This window comes from Entelurus aequoreus, linkage group LG05 (genome assembly GCF_033978785.1).
Source record: "Entelurus aequoreus isolate RoL-2023_Sb linkage group LG05, RoL_Eaeq_v1.1, whole genome shotgun sequence".
In the NCBI taxonomy this organism is placed as follows: domain Eukaryota; kingdom Metazoa; phylum Chordata; class Actinopteri; order Syngnathiformes; family Syngnathidae; genus Entelurus; species Entelurus aequoreus.
The window spans coordinates 58,950,440-58,962,735 of NC_084735.1; the positions used below are offsets into that span (position 1 = coordinate 58,950,440).

A 12,296-nucleotide genomic window follows, 5' to 3' on the forward strand; every position below is an offset into this window, starting at 1 on the left:
TCTACGCACCTGTCACTAATCTCAAAGCCGATCCTGACACACCCCGCTTCGCTGCCGGTCCGAGCGCCACGCCCCCCCCCCCCCACATACCTCCACCGCCAGACTCAGGCCGGGACGGAGCGGGAAAGGAAGTCGGCCACGGCCATCTGTGCACCCGGTCTGTGAATCACTCTGAAGTTGTAGGGTTGCAAAGCTAGATACCAACGGGTGATCCGCGCGTTGGCATCCTTCATGCGGTGGAGCCACTGGAGGGGTTTGTGGTCCGAGCAGAGGCTGAATGAGCGCCCCAGGAGGTAGTATCAGAGGGCCCCGACCGCCCACCTGATGGTGAGGCACTCCCTCTCCACTGTGCTGTACCTGGCCTCCCTTTCGGACAGCTTCCGGCTGATGTAGAGGATGAGTCGGTCGACGCCCTCCACCTGCTGGGACAAAACCGCTCCCAGTCCTCTGCCCGACGCGTCAGCCTGCAGACAAAACAGGAGAGAAAAATTAGGCATGTGCAGGACCGGCTCCTCGCAGAGGGCTTTCTTAACCCTCTCAAACGCCTGCTGGCACTGCTCCGTCCACTGGACCAGATCTGGAGCACCCTTTTGGATGAGGTCAGTTATTGGGCTGGTCAGGTCCGCAAAGCGGGGGTTAAACCTCCGGTAGTAACCCGCCAGACCCAAAAACTGCCTCAACTCTTTTTTCGTCTTGGGGTTTGGGCAGGCCGCAATTGCCGCTGTTTTATCTACATGCGGCCGCACCTGCCCTCCTCCCAAGTGGCATCCCAGATACTGGACTTCCCTCCGGCCAACTGCACACTTCGCCGGGTTGGCGGTGAGCCCTGCCTGTCTCAGGGACTCGAGCACTGCCCCCACCCGCCGCATGTGTTCTTCCCAGCCACTATTCTGGGTGATGACGTCATCCAGGTAGGCAGCCGCGTATGCAGCGTGGGGTCGCAGTACCCTGTCCATGAGGCGCTGGAACGTGGCGGGCACACCGAACAAGCCAAACGGAAGAGTCACAAATTGGTACAAACCTTGCGGAGTGGAAAAGGAAATTTTTTCCTTGGACTCTGGTGACAAGGGAATCTGCCAGTAGCCCTTGGTTAAATCCAGTGTCGTGAAAAAACGAGCGGTGCCCAGCCGATCCAGGAGCTCGTCGACCCGAGGCATTGGGTACGCGTCAAAACGTGATATTTCGTTCACCTTGCGGTAATCCACACAGAACTGCACAGACCCATCCTTCTTCCCTACCAGAACAATGGGGCTGCACCACGCACTGTGGGACTCTTATTACCCCCAATTCCAGCATGGATTTTAATTCCTCTTGAACTACTTTGCGTTATTGTTCGAGGAGCCTATAGGGCCGAGACCGCACCGTAACGCCCGGGCTGGTCTCAATATGATGCTGGATGAGGTTCGTGCGCCCGGGCCGAGGGGAGAACACATCAAAGAAGCGCTGCTGCAGCTTAGCAACATCCGCTCTCTGCGCTAACGTGAGCTGATCGTCACAGAGGAGGGGAAGGGCAGACCAGAGCGCGGGACCTCTGGCCCGAACTCCTCCTCCTCCTCAACCACCGTTACCATGGAAACAGGCTCCGCCTCCTTCCATGCTTTCAGGAGGTTTATATGATACATTTGGGTGGCTCAGCCCCCGTAAGAGCACCGGACCTCGTAGTCCACATCACCCACTTGCCGTGTGACCTCAAAGGGTCCTTGCCACCTGGCAAGTAATTATGAGCTAGATGTTGGAAGTAACCCAAGCACTTTTTCTCCCGGTGAAAATGTTCTTAGCTGAGTCCCCCTGTTATACGCGCGCTGCTGACGTTCCTGGGCACGGAGCAAATTCTCGTGTGACAAGTGCCCCACCATGTGGAGTTTTGCTTGCATGTCCATGACGTATTGAATTTCGTTTTTGCTGGAGCTTGGACCCTCCTCCCAGCTTTCCTTAATTACGTCCAAAACCCCACGCGGCTTCCTGCCGTATAATAACTCAAAAGGCGCAAAGCCTGTGGAGGCCTGAGGTACCTCCCGCATTGCAAACAGTAGGGGATCCAGCCATTTATCCCAATTTATAAATAAATAAATGATAAATGGGTTGTACTTGTATAGCGCTTTTCTACCTTCAAGGTACTCAAAGCGCTTTGACAGTATTTCCACATTTACCCATTCACACACACATTAACACACTGATGGCGGGAGCTGCCATACAAGGCGCTACCAGCAGCCATCAGAGGCAAAGGGTGAAGTGTCTTGCCCAAGGACACAACGGACGTGACTAGGAAGGTAGAAGGTGGGAATTGAACCCCAGTAACCAGCAACACTCCGATTGCTGGCACAGCCACTCTACCAACTTCGCCACACGCCGTCCCTAATTTGGTTTGTCCTCGTGCGTAAACTTACGGATCATGGTTTTCAGCGTCTTATTTAGCCGCTCCACCAGCCCGTTTGTTTGTGGGTGGTATACGCTGGTGCGGATCGCTTTAATTCCCAATAATCTGCACAGTTCCTTTATCGTGCATGACATAAAGGACGTGCCCTGGTCAGTCAGAATCTCTTTCGGGATTCCAACTTGGGAGATGACCTGAAACAGGGCCTGCGCTACACTCTTTGCAGAGATGGAGCGCAGAGGCACTGCTTCGGGATATCCCCGTGTGCTCGGGTGGAATGGTCCGATGAGGTCCATACCCATTCTTTCGAAGGGGACCTCCATGAGCGGCTATGGGGGCAAGGGCGCCTTCGGGGTGGCCGCCAGGTTCACCAGCTGACAGTGCGGGCAGGCAGCGCACCATTGGCGCACGTCTGCCCGGCCAATAGAATCGGACCATGACCCGATTGAGTGTTTTATTATACCCCATGTGGCCAGCCATGGGACTGTAGTGCGACGCCTGGAAAACCATTTCCCGGCGGCGTTTCGGCACCAACAACTGGGTGATTTCCTCTCCTGTTTGAGTGTCACGGCTCACTCTGTATAATCTATCTCTAATAACTGAGAAGTGAGGAAATACCCGCGCTGTTCCCGGGCGCACCAGCTAACCGTCGATGTAATCCACCTGGTCCCAGGCCGCGCACAAAGTTTCATCACGGGACTGCTCGAGGGGAAAATCCTCCGTAGGGTGCCAGTGGGGGGCCGGGGGAGCCTCCCGCGAAGCCGCCGCCGGTTCCCGCTCGGCAGTGTCGGATGGACTCGCGTCGCCACTGAGAACTGCGTGGATATTCCCCTTTCCTACAGTCCGTTAAACCCCGGACAATTTATGCCCAAAATTACGGGGTGCGAGAGGTGTGTATTTACAGCTACCGCGACCCTATGCTTTTGTCCCTCATACCAAATTTCTACTGGCACCATAGGGTACTCGTGCACATCCCCATGAACACACCTGATTTTTAGCCGTGTTGCCTGCCTCAAAGCCACGGGTCGAACCAGGTTCTGGTGGATCATGGTCTGCCCGCAGCCCGAATCCACCATCGCCTGGTATGTACTCCCTTGTATCGTTACCTTGTTACCGTACGTCTCACCCGGGCCGGGGGAGGGCACTGAAGGGCCGATCACCCGGGTCACGCTCCCCACCTCCACCTGCTGAGGTCCCTGACGCGCGTGACCGGGCCGCCCACGCCTCCAGCACGCCTGCCCAAGGTTTTGAGGGGCCGTCTGCGCGGGAAATGTTCTGAAGGCAGCAGCCGGGCCCTGCGGAAAAAGAGCAGAAGAATGGTCCCACAGGTCATGATGCTGGGGAATGTGCTCTCCTCTCCCCTCCTCCTCTGTCCGCGCGTTGTAGGTCTCGGTTGCGCCCTTTGTCCGCGCGCTGTGGGTGGCGGTTGCGCGCTTTGTCCGCGCGTTGTGGGTGCCGGTTGCCTCCACCAAACGTTGCCAGCTAACCCTCACTAAACGTTTTTGTCCGGCTACCTCCACCGCCACCTGATCCAACTCACCACCAGGTGGTGATCAGTTGACAGCTCAGCCCCTCTCTTCACCCGAGTGTTCAAGACATGCGGTCGTGTATCTGATGAAATGACTACAAAGTCGATCATCGACCTGCGACCTAGCGTGTCCTGGTGCCATGTGCACTTGTGGGCACACTGATGTTTGAACATGGTGTTTGTTATGGACAAACTGTGGCTAGCACAGAAGTCCAATAACAGAATACCACTATGATTCAGATCGGGGAGGCCGTTCCTCCCAATCCCCTCCAGGTTTCGCTGTCTTTGCCAACTTGGGTGTTGAAGTCACCTAGTAGAACGACGAAGTCCCCAGGGGGGTTGCCCTGCAGCACTCCCTCTAGGGTGCCCAAGAAGGCCGGGTACTCCGAACTGCCATTTGGCTCATAAGTGCAAACCACAGTCAGAACCCATCCCCTGACCTGAAGGTACAGGGAAATAACCCTCTCGTTCACCTGGGATGACTTCAGCACACAGGCGCCAAGCCAGGGAGCTAAAAATAAGCCCACACCTGTTTACTGCTTATTCCCCGCGGCAACTCCAACATAAAGCAAAGTCAAACCCCTCCCAAAGAGTTTGGTTCCAGTACCTATGCTGTGAGTTGAGACTGTATCTCTCGACCTCATGCACAAGCTCAGGCTCCTTCCCCGTAAGATTTGTGACGTTCCATGTCCCGAAAACCAGATTTGGCAACAGAGGACCGGGTCGCCGAGGCATTTGCCTTCATCTGCTACCCAGTCCACATAGCACCGGACTCTCATGGGTATCCCTGCAGGTGGTGGGTCCGCTAGGGGGGTGGTTCCACGTCTCTCTTTCGGGCTGTGCCCGGCCGGACTCCGTGCTAGCAGGCGCTCGTTGACAAGCCTCTGCCCTGGGCGTAGCTCCAGAGTGGGGCCCGTGCGAGGTGCGGTTCCTCGATTTTCTTTCCTTCATAAGAGTCTTCTGAACCGATTTTAGTCTGACCCATCACCTCGGACCAGTTTGCCTTGGGAAACCCTACCAGGCGCATGTAGCCCCCGACAACATAGCTCCTTGGATCATTTGGGTACTCAAACTCCTCAACCACGTTAAGGTGGCGATTCATGTAGGAGATGGTGGTGATTCAATAATATTGTGGGATATACATTTAACAGTCCCTAACTAAGCAGGATATAAACTTTAAACCTTTTTATAAAGCACAACTATGATATACTTTACACTATTCTCATATGTGCAAGTTGAAGTCAAGTGTCAAATAAATCATAAATTATTATGCTTGGACAAACAATACAAAGTCTGACTTGCTGATGACGTTACTGATTGATTCTGTTTGGGACTTTGCTCCTTGCAAACGTGGTATTTTCTTGGAAACATAGTGCCACCTTGTGGCCTCTGCTATGAAAATTAATAACAAAACTTCAGTAGATGGTAATTTTTCAGCATATTTTCTACTGTTAAATGTGATCATATTTCTGTGATCAGCAATTAATATTAATAACAAAACTAGATGATCAGTTTACAGTATATTTTGTACTGTTGAATATGATTACATTTGTGTCATCAACAATTAAAATTAATAACACAACTACAGTAGATCTGTTCACACTACATTTTGTACTGTTTAATGTGATCATATTGGTGTCAAGAAGAAAGAAAAGTTAATAAAAAACGTCATAAAAAATTATTTTTGACGCAGAAACTTATTTATTAATTATTTTTTACTTTTCACATTTAGGACTTAAATGGCTGATAAACAAATGCATAACTACAGTATGGAATAAAAAATAAACCTACTGCTAAAACATATTTAAAGTTACAGTAGCTGAAAACGTTTAAACAGTACAGTACGTAGTACAGTACAATTTGTATGTGTAGGTGGTATACTTTTTACACAAGGGGTCCCCGGCCCCCCAGCGTCCAAAATCCGGCCCGCGGGAAGTCCCAGGTTAAAAAAAAATAAATAAAATAAAATAAAAAAATATATATATATTTTTATTTTTTTTAAATGTGTCCTTACTAGTCCATTTTCTACCGTCTCCTAGCCACTCAGGCAAATCATATTGTCTAAAAATGCATTTTACCATCGATAACGTGACATGCAGCAACGCTCTTTAAGTTAATTAGTCAAAAAGTTTGGGGACCCCTGTTTTACACAGTATTGTATGTGGTAATATTTGTTTTATACAGCATTGCATGTGGTAATAATACCTTTTATATAATATTGTATGTGGTATAATATTTTATACAGTATTGTATGTGGTAATTTCTTATACAATATTGTATGTAGTGTGCATTTTTATACAGTATTGTATGTGGTGATTTCTTGTACAATATTGTATGTGGTATGAATATTTTTATACAGTATTGGATGTCCATCCATCCATCTTCTTCCGCTTATCCGAGGTCGGGTCGCAGGGGCAGCAGCCTAAGCAGGGAAGCCCAGACTTCCCTCTCCCCAGCCACTTCGTCCAGCTCCTCCCGGGGGATCCCGAGGCATTCCCAGGCCAGCCGGGAGACATAGTCTTACCAACGTGTCCTGGGTCTTCCCCGTGGCCTTCTACCGGTCGGACGTGCCTGAAACACCTCCCTAGGGAGGCGTTCGGGTGGCATCCTGACCAGATGCCCGAACCACCTCATCTGGCTCCTCTCGATGTGGAGAAGCAGCGGCTTTACTTTGAGCTCCTCCCAGATGACAGAGCTTCTCACCCTATCTCTAAGGGAGATAGGGTCCACAAAGCACATTTAGACTGGTTGGGCAAACTCCCATGCACCCTCAAGGACTGCCGAGAGTATAGAGCTGGTCCAAAGTTCCATGACCAGGACGAAAACTACACTGATCCTCCTGAATCCCAGGTTTGACTATCCGGCGTAGCCTCCTCTCCAGTACACCTGAATAGACCTTACCGGGAAGACTTACAGTATTGTATGTGTGTGGTAATATTTTTTTTAATCTAGTATTGTATTTGGTATATTTTTTTTTTATCAAGTGTTGAATGGGGTAGTATTATAATAATATATGAGGTATAACATTTGATACATTTTGTATCGGGGTTAATAACATTATCCTTATCTTTTTTTTACTGGAAAATGAACAGATATAGTCTTCTTCTTACTTGTGTAATCTTATCAGAATTGTACAAGGTCATACAGTACATAATATACGTGCAGTTATTTCTCACTTGGAAACATGAAGTTCAGATGTTCAGTGAGATCCTTATCTTTGTTTTAATATATGTTTGAATATGATCTAAGAGTATTATAACTGTAATTGTATTTTTCCTGTCATATCTGCACCTTGTATTGTATCCCTTTCATTGCCATGACGACGCAGATAAAATGAAATACAAGTTATTTGTAGTTAAACTTTGCCTTGTACTGTTATTCTGGGGAGGAGCCACTCTCTCATCACATTGCGTGTCCTTTACTCCCTTTAGTACATCTTTCACTGTGTACTACTACAACTATTTCTCCTCCTTCTCTTCTTCCTCCTCCTCCTCCTCCTGCTACTACTCCTACCACAACTACAGCAGCATGCCAGATACAGGTAGTACATTTTACTTCTTTTATCATTGCTTTGTGCTGCAAATCTAATACTATTATTTACCATTAGTGTGTATTATTTGTACATTGTAGTTTCAGTTTTACTTACAAAGTACACTTAGATATACGCTGTAAGAAACACCGTAGAAAATGCCAGGTAGTGTGTTATCTAGTATTAGCGGAATGTCTGTGTTGACTAATGTATTGTAGACAGAAGGAAAAGCGATTATTGATCCATTAAAGCACTTCAATTGTAAGAAGTTCTTCACATCCACATTTTTATGATGAACGTGCTGTTACTGGAACAGCTTGCATGGCAGGCATTGATAAGAGGTTACGGGACAACGATGACAAGGCATGTCTACCAGGCTGAGTTTGTTTGAAGCGTCCACAGTTACAATTTATTGATTCATGATTGATAACCATTAGCAAATGTTGAACATTTGTTTTTGTGTCCAAAAGACTTCTTCACTTGTAGATTTTAGGTGCATGATTGGGGCCGCCGCTCTCTATTGTAATAAAAATGTCAATTATTATGAAATTTTACTGCAAACTTGGTCCTAGCCCATTCTTGCTGTATCACTAATTAGAATAAAATAGCCAATGTCCCCAGACATGCCCACTGACCCCTGTGGCACGCAGCGTTAGTGCTGGTCCTGTAAGGACTTCTTACTGTGTCAGGAAGGTTTTCAAATTCATGCTGTAATTATGCAAAGTTTGTTATTTTGCACAACAAATATTATTGAACCATTTATTTACCATGAATTCATTTTAGTTTAAAATATGCCACAAATTTAATTCAAGTTTGTTTATGAGTACCAAAAAATCTAAATACAATTTTGCTTAGGACCCCAATTTAACTAACAATGTCTACTAAGTGTAAATCATTACAAAATAGTCAAAACCTGATTGTGTTCTTTGAAAGATGGAACTGGAGAGCGCGGGAGTCAGATTTATGGAGGGTCGAATAGGAAACAATTAAATAAATACATCTTTAAATAATTACTTAAATGTATCATTAAATAATTCGAATTGGGAATTAAATATATAAAATTATTTTTAATGTAAAATTAAATGAACTATTTCATGATTTAGTTAATTATTTTATGATTATTTTTTTCTTTTAACATGTCCTGTGCAGCCACTCAGGCAAATCATATTATTGATAAAGATGCCCATATCCGCTGTACAGATTTGCTTTAGAAAAGAGAAGAGTGGATATTTCTCTTGTTGTCTTATTTCAATCAATCAATCAATCAATGTTTATTTATATAGCCCTAAATCACAAGTGTGTTTGTATTTGACTTTATTAAATGTTTAGATGTACTTGGTGTTTCATGCAGCCAGACCGGAGCAGTAGGGGATAGAAAGAAGAGAAGAAGAAAAAAAGACTGGGGGGAATTGTAGGGACAAAAGGTGGACAAAACAGAGAGGGACAACAACAACAACTAAACAACAACAACAACAAAACTACATCTTCAAAACGATGTATAAAAAAGAGGACAGACAGAGAATTGTGGGAACAAGATAGGGACAAGACAAAGAGAGATAACACCAAAACTAAAACGACAACAAAGGTATATCAGCAAATACGATATATACATATACAAAGAAAAATACATTACAGAAGATACTAACACAGTAATGACGATTAACATTTTTTCATTACAATTAAAATACTACTAATACCAATAGAAGTAACAATATTAATAATGAACTGCAATTACCTCTTACCTCTATTATCAATATTACGATCGCTTCAAACACAACAATACATAAATGTAAGGAATAATTTGATAACAAAAGAAAGGAGAGAAGAGTGGAGGAAGAAAAAGGAGCGGACTATATTAACCTTTTACACATTTATGGTAAAGATAGGTCAAGCTTTAGCAATGTGCCGTGCTATATGTGATGTTGGTGTGTATTTTTGTATACTTGTATTTAAAAATGTGTTTGCTGAAGCGTGATTGTATGCATGAGTGTATGTATGTATGCAGGGCTCGAATTTAACCACCGCGACCGCCCTCGTCATTTGCCGTAAGCTCTAAAAAATTGACCAACATCGACGGCAAGAACATGCCGGGACCGCCCTTGACTTTTTACTTGTTAATGGACAAGGGATGTAACGGTAAACGGTATACTGATATTTCGTGAGGAAATTCCCGACGGTTAGTAATATCATCTCATTTTTTAATTACCGAAACCCCGTCATTTATTAATGCATTTTTGGCAACACGAAGTCAGGCGCATTCACACTATTATTGTTTGGCTTGATAATCATGGCGGACTAACAACACAGACTTTGCTGCTGAGATTTCCCCACGGAGTAATAGGAGCCAAGCGCTTGGTGTAACGTCATTTTCCCTCACTTCTCGGCGTGCGTTGAAGAGCCTGCGTGTTTAGATGGAGACAGGTGTGGACAATATTGGAGACAGGACGTCACCACACTAAAAGTATACAGCAAAGGAGAAAACTATTTGAGGTTGCTTTTATTTTCTCAATACAGCGTCCATCAGCTGCTGTGACTGAGAGTTAGTGACGTGTGTTGCGATGTGTTGTGAACGTTGTCACAACTTGTTTATAAAGTCTTTACTTTGTTGACTGGGATGTTCACTCGTCCTTTATTTAACTGAAAACTGAATCAGTGATCAAATAACATCAATACTAGCTAAAATGTTTTGCCACCTCATCAAATTGAACGCTGGCTGTGAAGATTGTGTATTTGATAGCAGAGGTGCCACTCCTCTTTATTTTTGTTGGCCAAACTGTTGCACTGAACCACTAGGAGGCGTTGGAGAAGAAAAAAGCTTGTTTATCAGACTTCATCTTCATTAGCCAAACTGCTTTGAGTTTTATATTGATATCAAAAAGTAAACATCATGTTGTTTTATTAGATGTGTTTTTTTAATGTCACAAAGGTATTACTTTAAAAACCATTCATGTGACATAGCACGTTGTTAATGTGTTATTGTGTATAGTTAATTCCTATACGACATATTTCTGCTTACTGGATCTGTCCCGATACAGCATCTACATGTACATAACTTAAAAAATAAATAAATTACAAAACAATTACCTCCCTCTACCAAAATGTAAACATAGAGGTAAAGGCATCATATAATGACAAAAAGCTGTAAAGAACATAATGTCATGGCTATCTTAAATGTCCAATAATTTTTGCAACTCTTATTTTTTTGTGATAGAGTGATTGGTCACTTGTTGGTCAAAATAAACATTCATAAAGTTTGGTTCTTTTATGAATTTATTATGGGTCTACTGAAAATGTGACCACATCTGCTGGGTCAAAAGTATACATACAGCAATGGTAATATTTGGTAGCCATCCACAAGATTCTTGTTGAATTTTTGACCACTCTTCTTGACAAAAATTGGTGCAGTTGTTGGTTTTCTGACATGGACTTGTTTCTTCAGCATTGTCCACACGTTTAAGTCAGGACTTTGGGAAGGCCGTTCTAAAACCTTAATTCTAGCCTGATTTAGCCATTCATTTACCACTTTTGACGTGTGTTTGGGGTCAGGGGCGCCGAAAAGTGGGGGTAAAGGAGACGGATTCTAGGGGCCCATGATGGAGGGGGGCCCAGAGAGGCCCCTAATGATGATGAAATTATAATGTTGCCGCTGTGTTGGGGGCCCTGTAAAGATTCTTTTCATGGGGCCCAAAATCCCTAGCGGCGCCCCTGTTTGGGGTCATTGTCCTGTTGGAACACCCAACTGCTCCCAAGACCCAACCTCCGGGCTGATGATTTTAGGTTGTCCTGAAGAATTTGGAGGTAATCCTTTTTTTTCATTGTCCTATTTACTCTCTGTAAAGCACCAGTACCGTTGGCAGCAAAACAGGCCCAGAGCATAATACTACCACCACCATGTGTTCCTGGGATTAAAGGCTTCACCTTTTCTCCTCCAAACATATTGCTGGATATTATGGCCAAACAGCTACATTTTTGTTTCATCTGACCACAGAACTTTCTTCCATAAGTTCTTATATTTGTCCATGTGATGTCGAATTGCATTAATTTTGTCAAGAGGAGTGGTCAAAAATTCAACCAGAAGCTTGCCAGAAGCTTGTGGTTGGCTACCAAAAGTGCCTTATTACAGTGAAACTTGCCAATGGAGATGTAACCAAATAGTAACATCACTGTATGTATACTTTTGACCCAGCAGATTTGGTCACATTTTCAGTAGACCCATAATAAATTCATAAAAGAACCAAACTTCATGAATGTTTTTTGTGACCAAAAAGTACAGTATGTGCTACAATCACTATATCACAAAAAAATAAGTTGTAGAAATATTTGGAAACTCAAGACATGATGTTCTTTACAAGTGTATGTAAACTTTTGACCACAACTGTATGTATGTATGTAAGAATGTCCATATGTATGTGTATATGTGCGTATTAGGGGTGTCAAAGAAATCGATTTTCCAATGAATCGCGATGCTTATTTGTAACGATTCTTAAATCGGCCCAAAAAATATATATTTTTAAAATTGTAATGCAAACCCCGTTTCCATATGAGTTGGGAAATTGTGTTAGATGTAAATATAAACGGAATACAATGATTTGCAAACCAACCCATATTCAGTTGAATATGCTACAAAGACAACATATTTGATGTTCAAACTGATAAACATTTTTTTGTGCAAATAATCATTAACTTTAGAATTTGATGCCAGCAACACGTGACAAAAAAGTTGGGAAAGGTGGCAATAAATACTGATAAATTTGAGGAATGCTCATCAAACACTTATTTGGAACATCCCACAGGTGAACAGGCAAATTGGGAACAGGTGGGTGCCATGATTGGGTATAAAAGTAGATTCCATGAAATGCTCAGTC

General features: G+C 44.4%; 1 protein-coding gene across 4 annotated transcripts in view; it reads left to right on the forward strand.

Annotated features, from left to right (window-relative positions):
* Positions 1 to 12,296, forward strand: part of nherf4b (NHERF family PDZ scaffold protein 4b) — a 65,357-nt gene that overhangs the window by 11,808 nt on the left and 41,253 nt on the right. For 2 of the 4 annotated variants that reach the window (XM_062048455.1, XM_062048459.1), the window contains exon 1: positions 7,395 to 7,443. The exons of the other annotated variants lie outside the window; for them this stretch is intronic. In XM_062048455.1, the coding sequence (XP_061904439.1) occupies positions 7,431 to 7,443 (13 nt within the window). In that variant the 5' untranslated portion in view covers positions 7,395 to 7,430. Of the gene's footprint in view, positions 1 to 7,394; positions 7,444 to 12,296 lie in introns of those variants that run through there. 4 annotated transcript variants of the gene reach the window in all.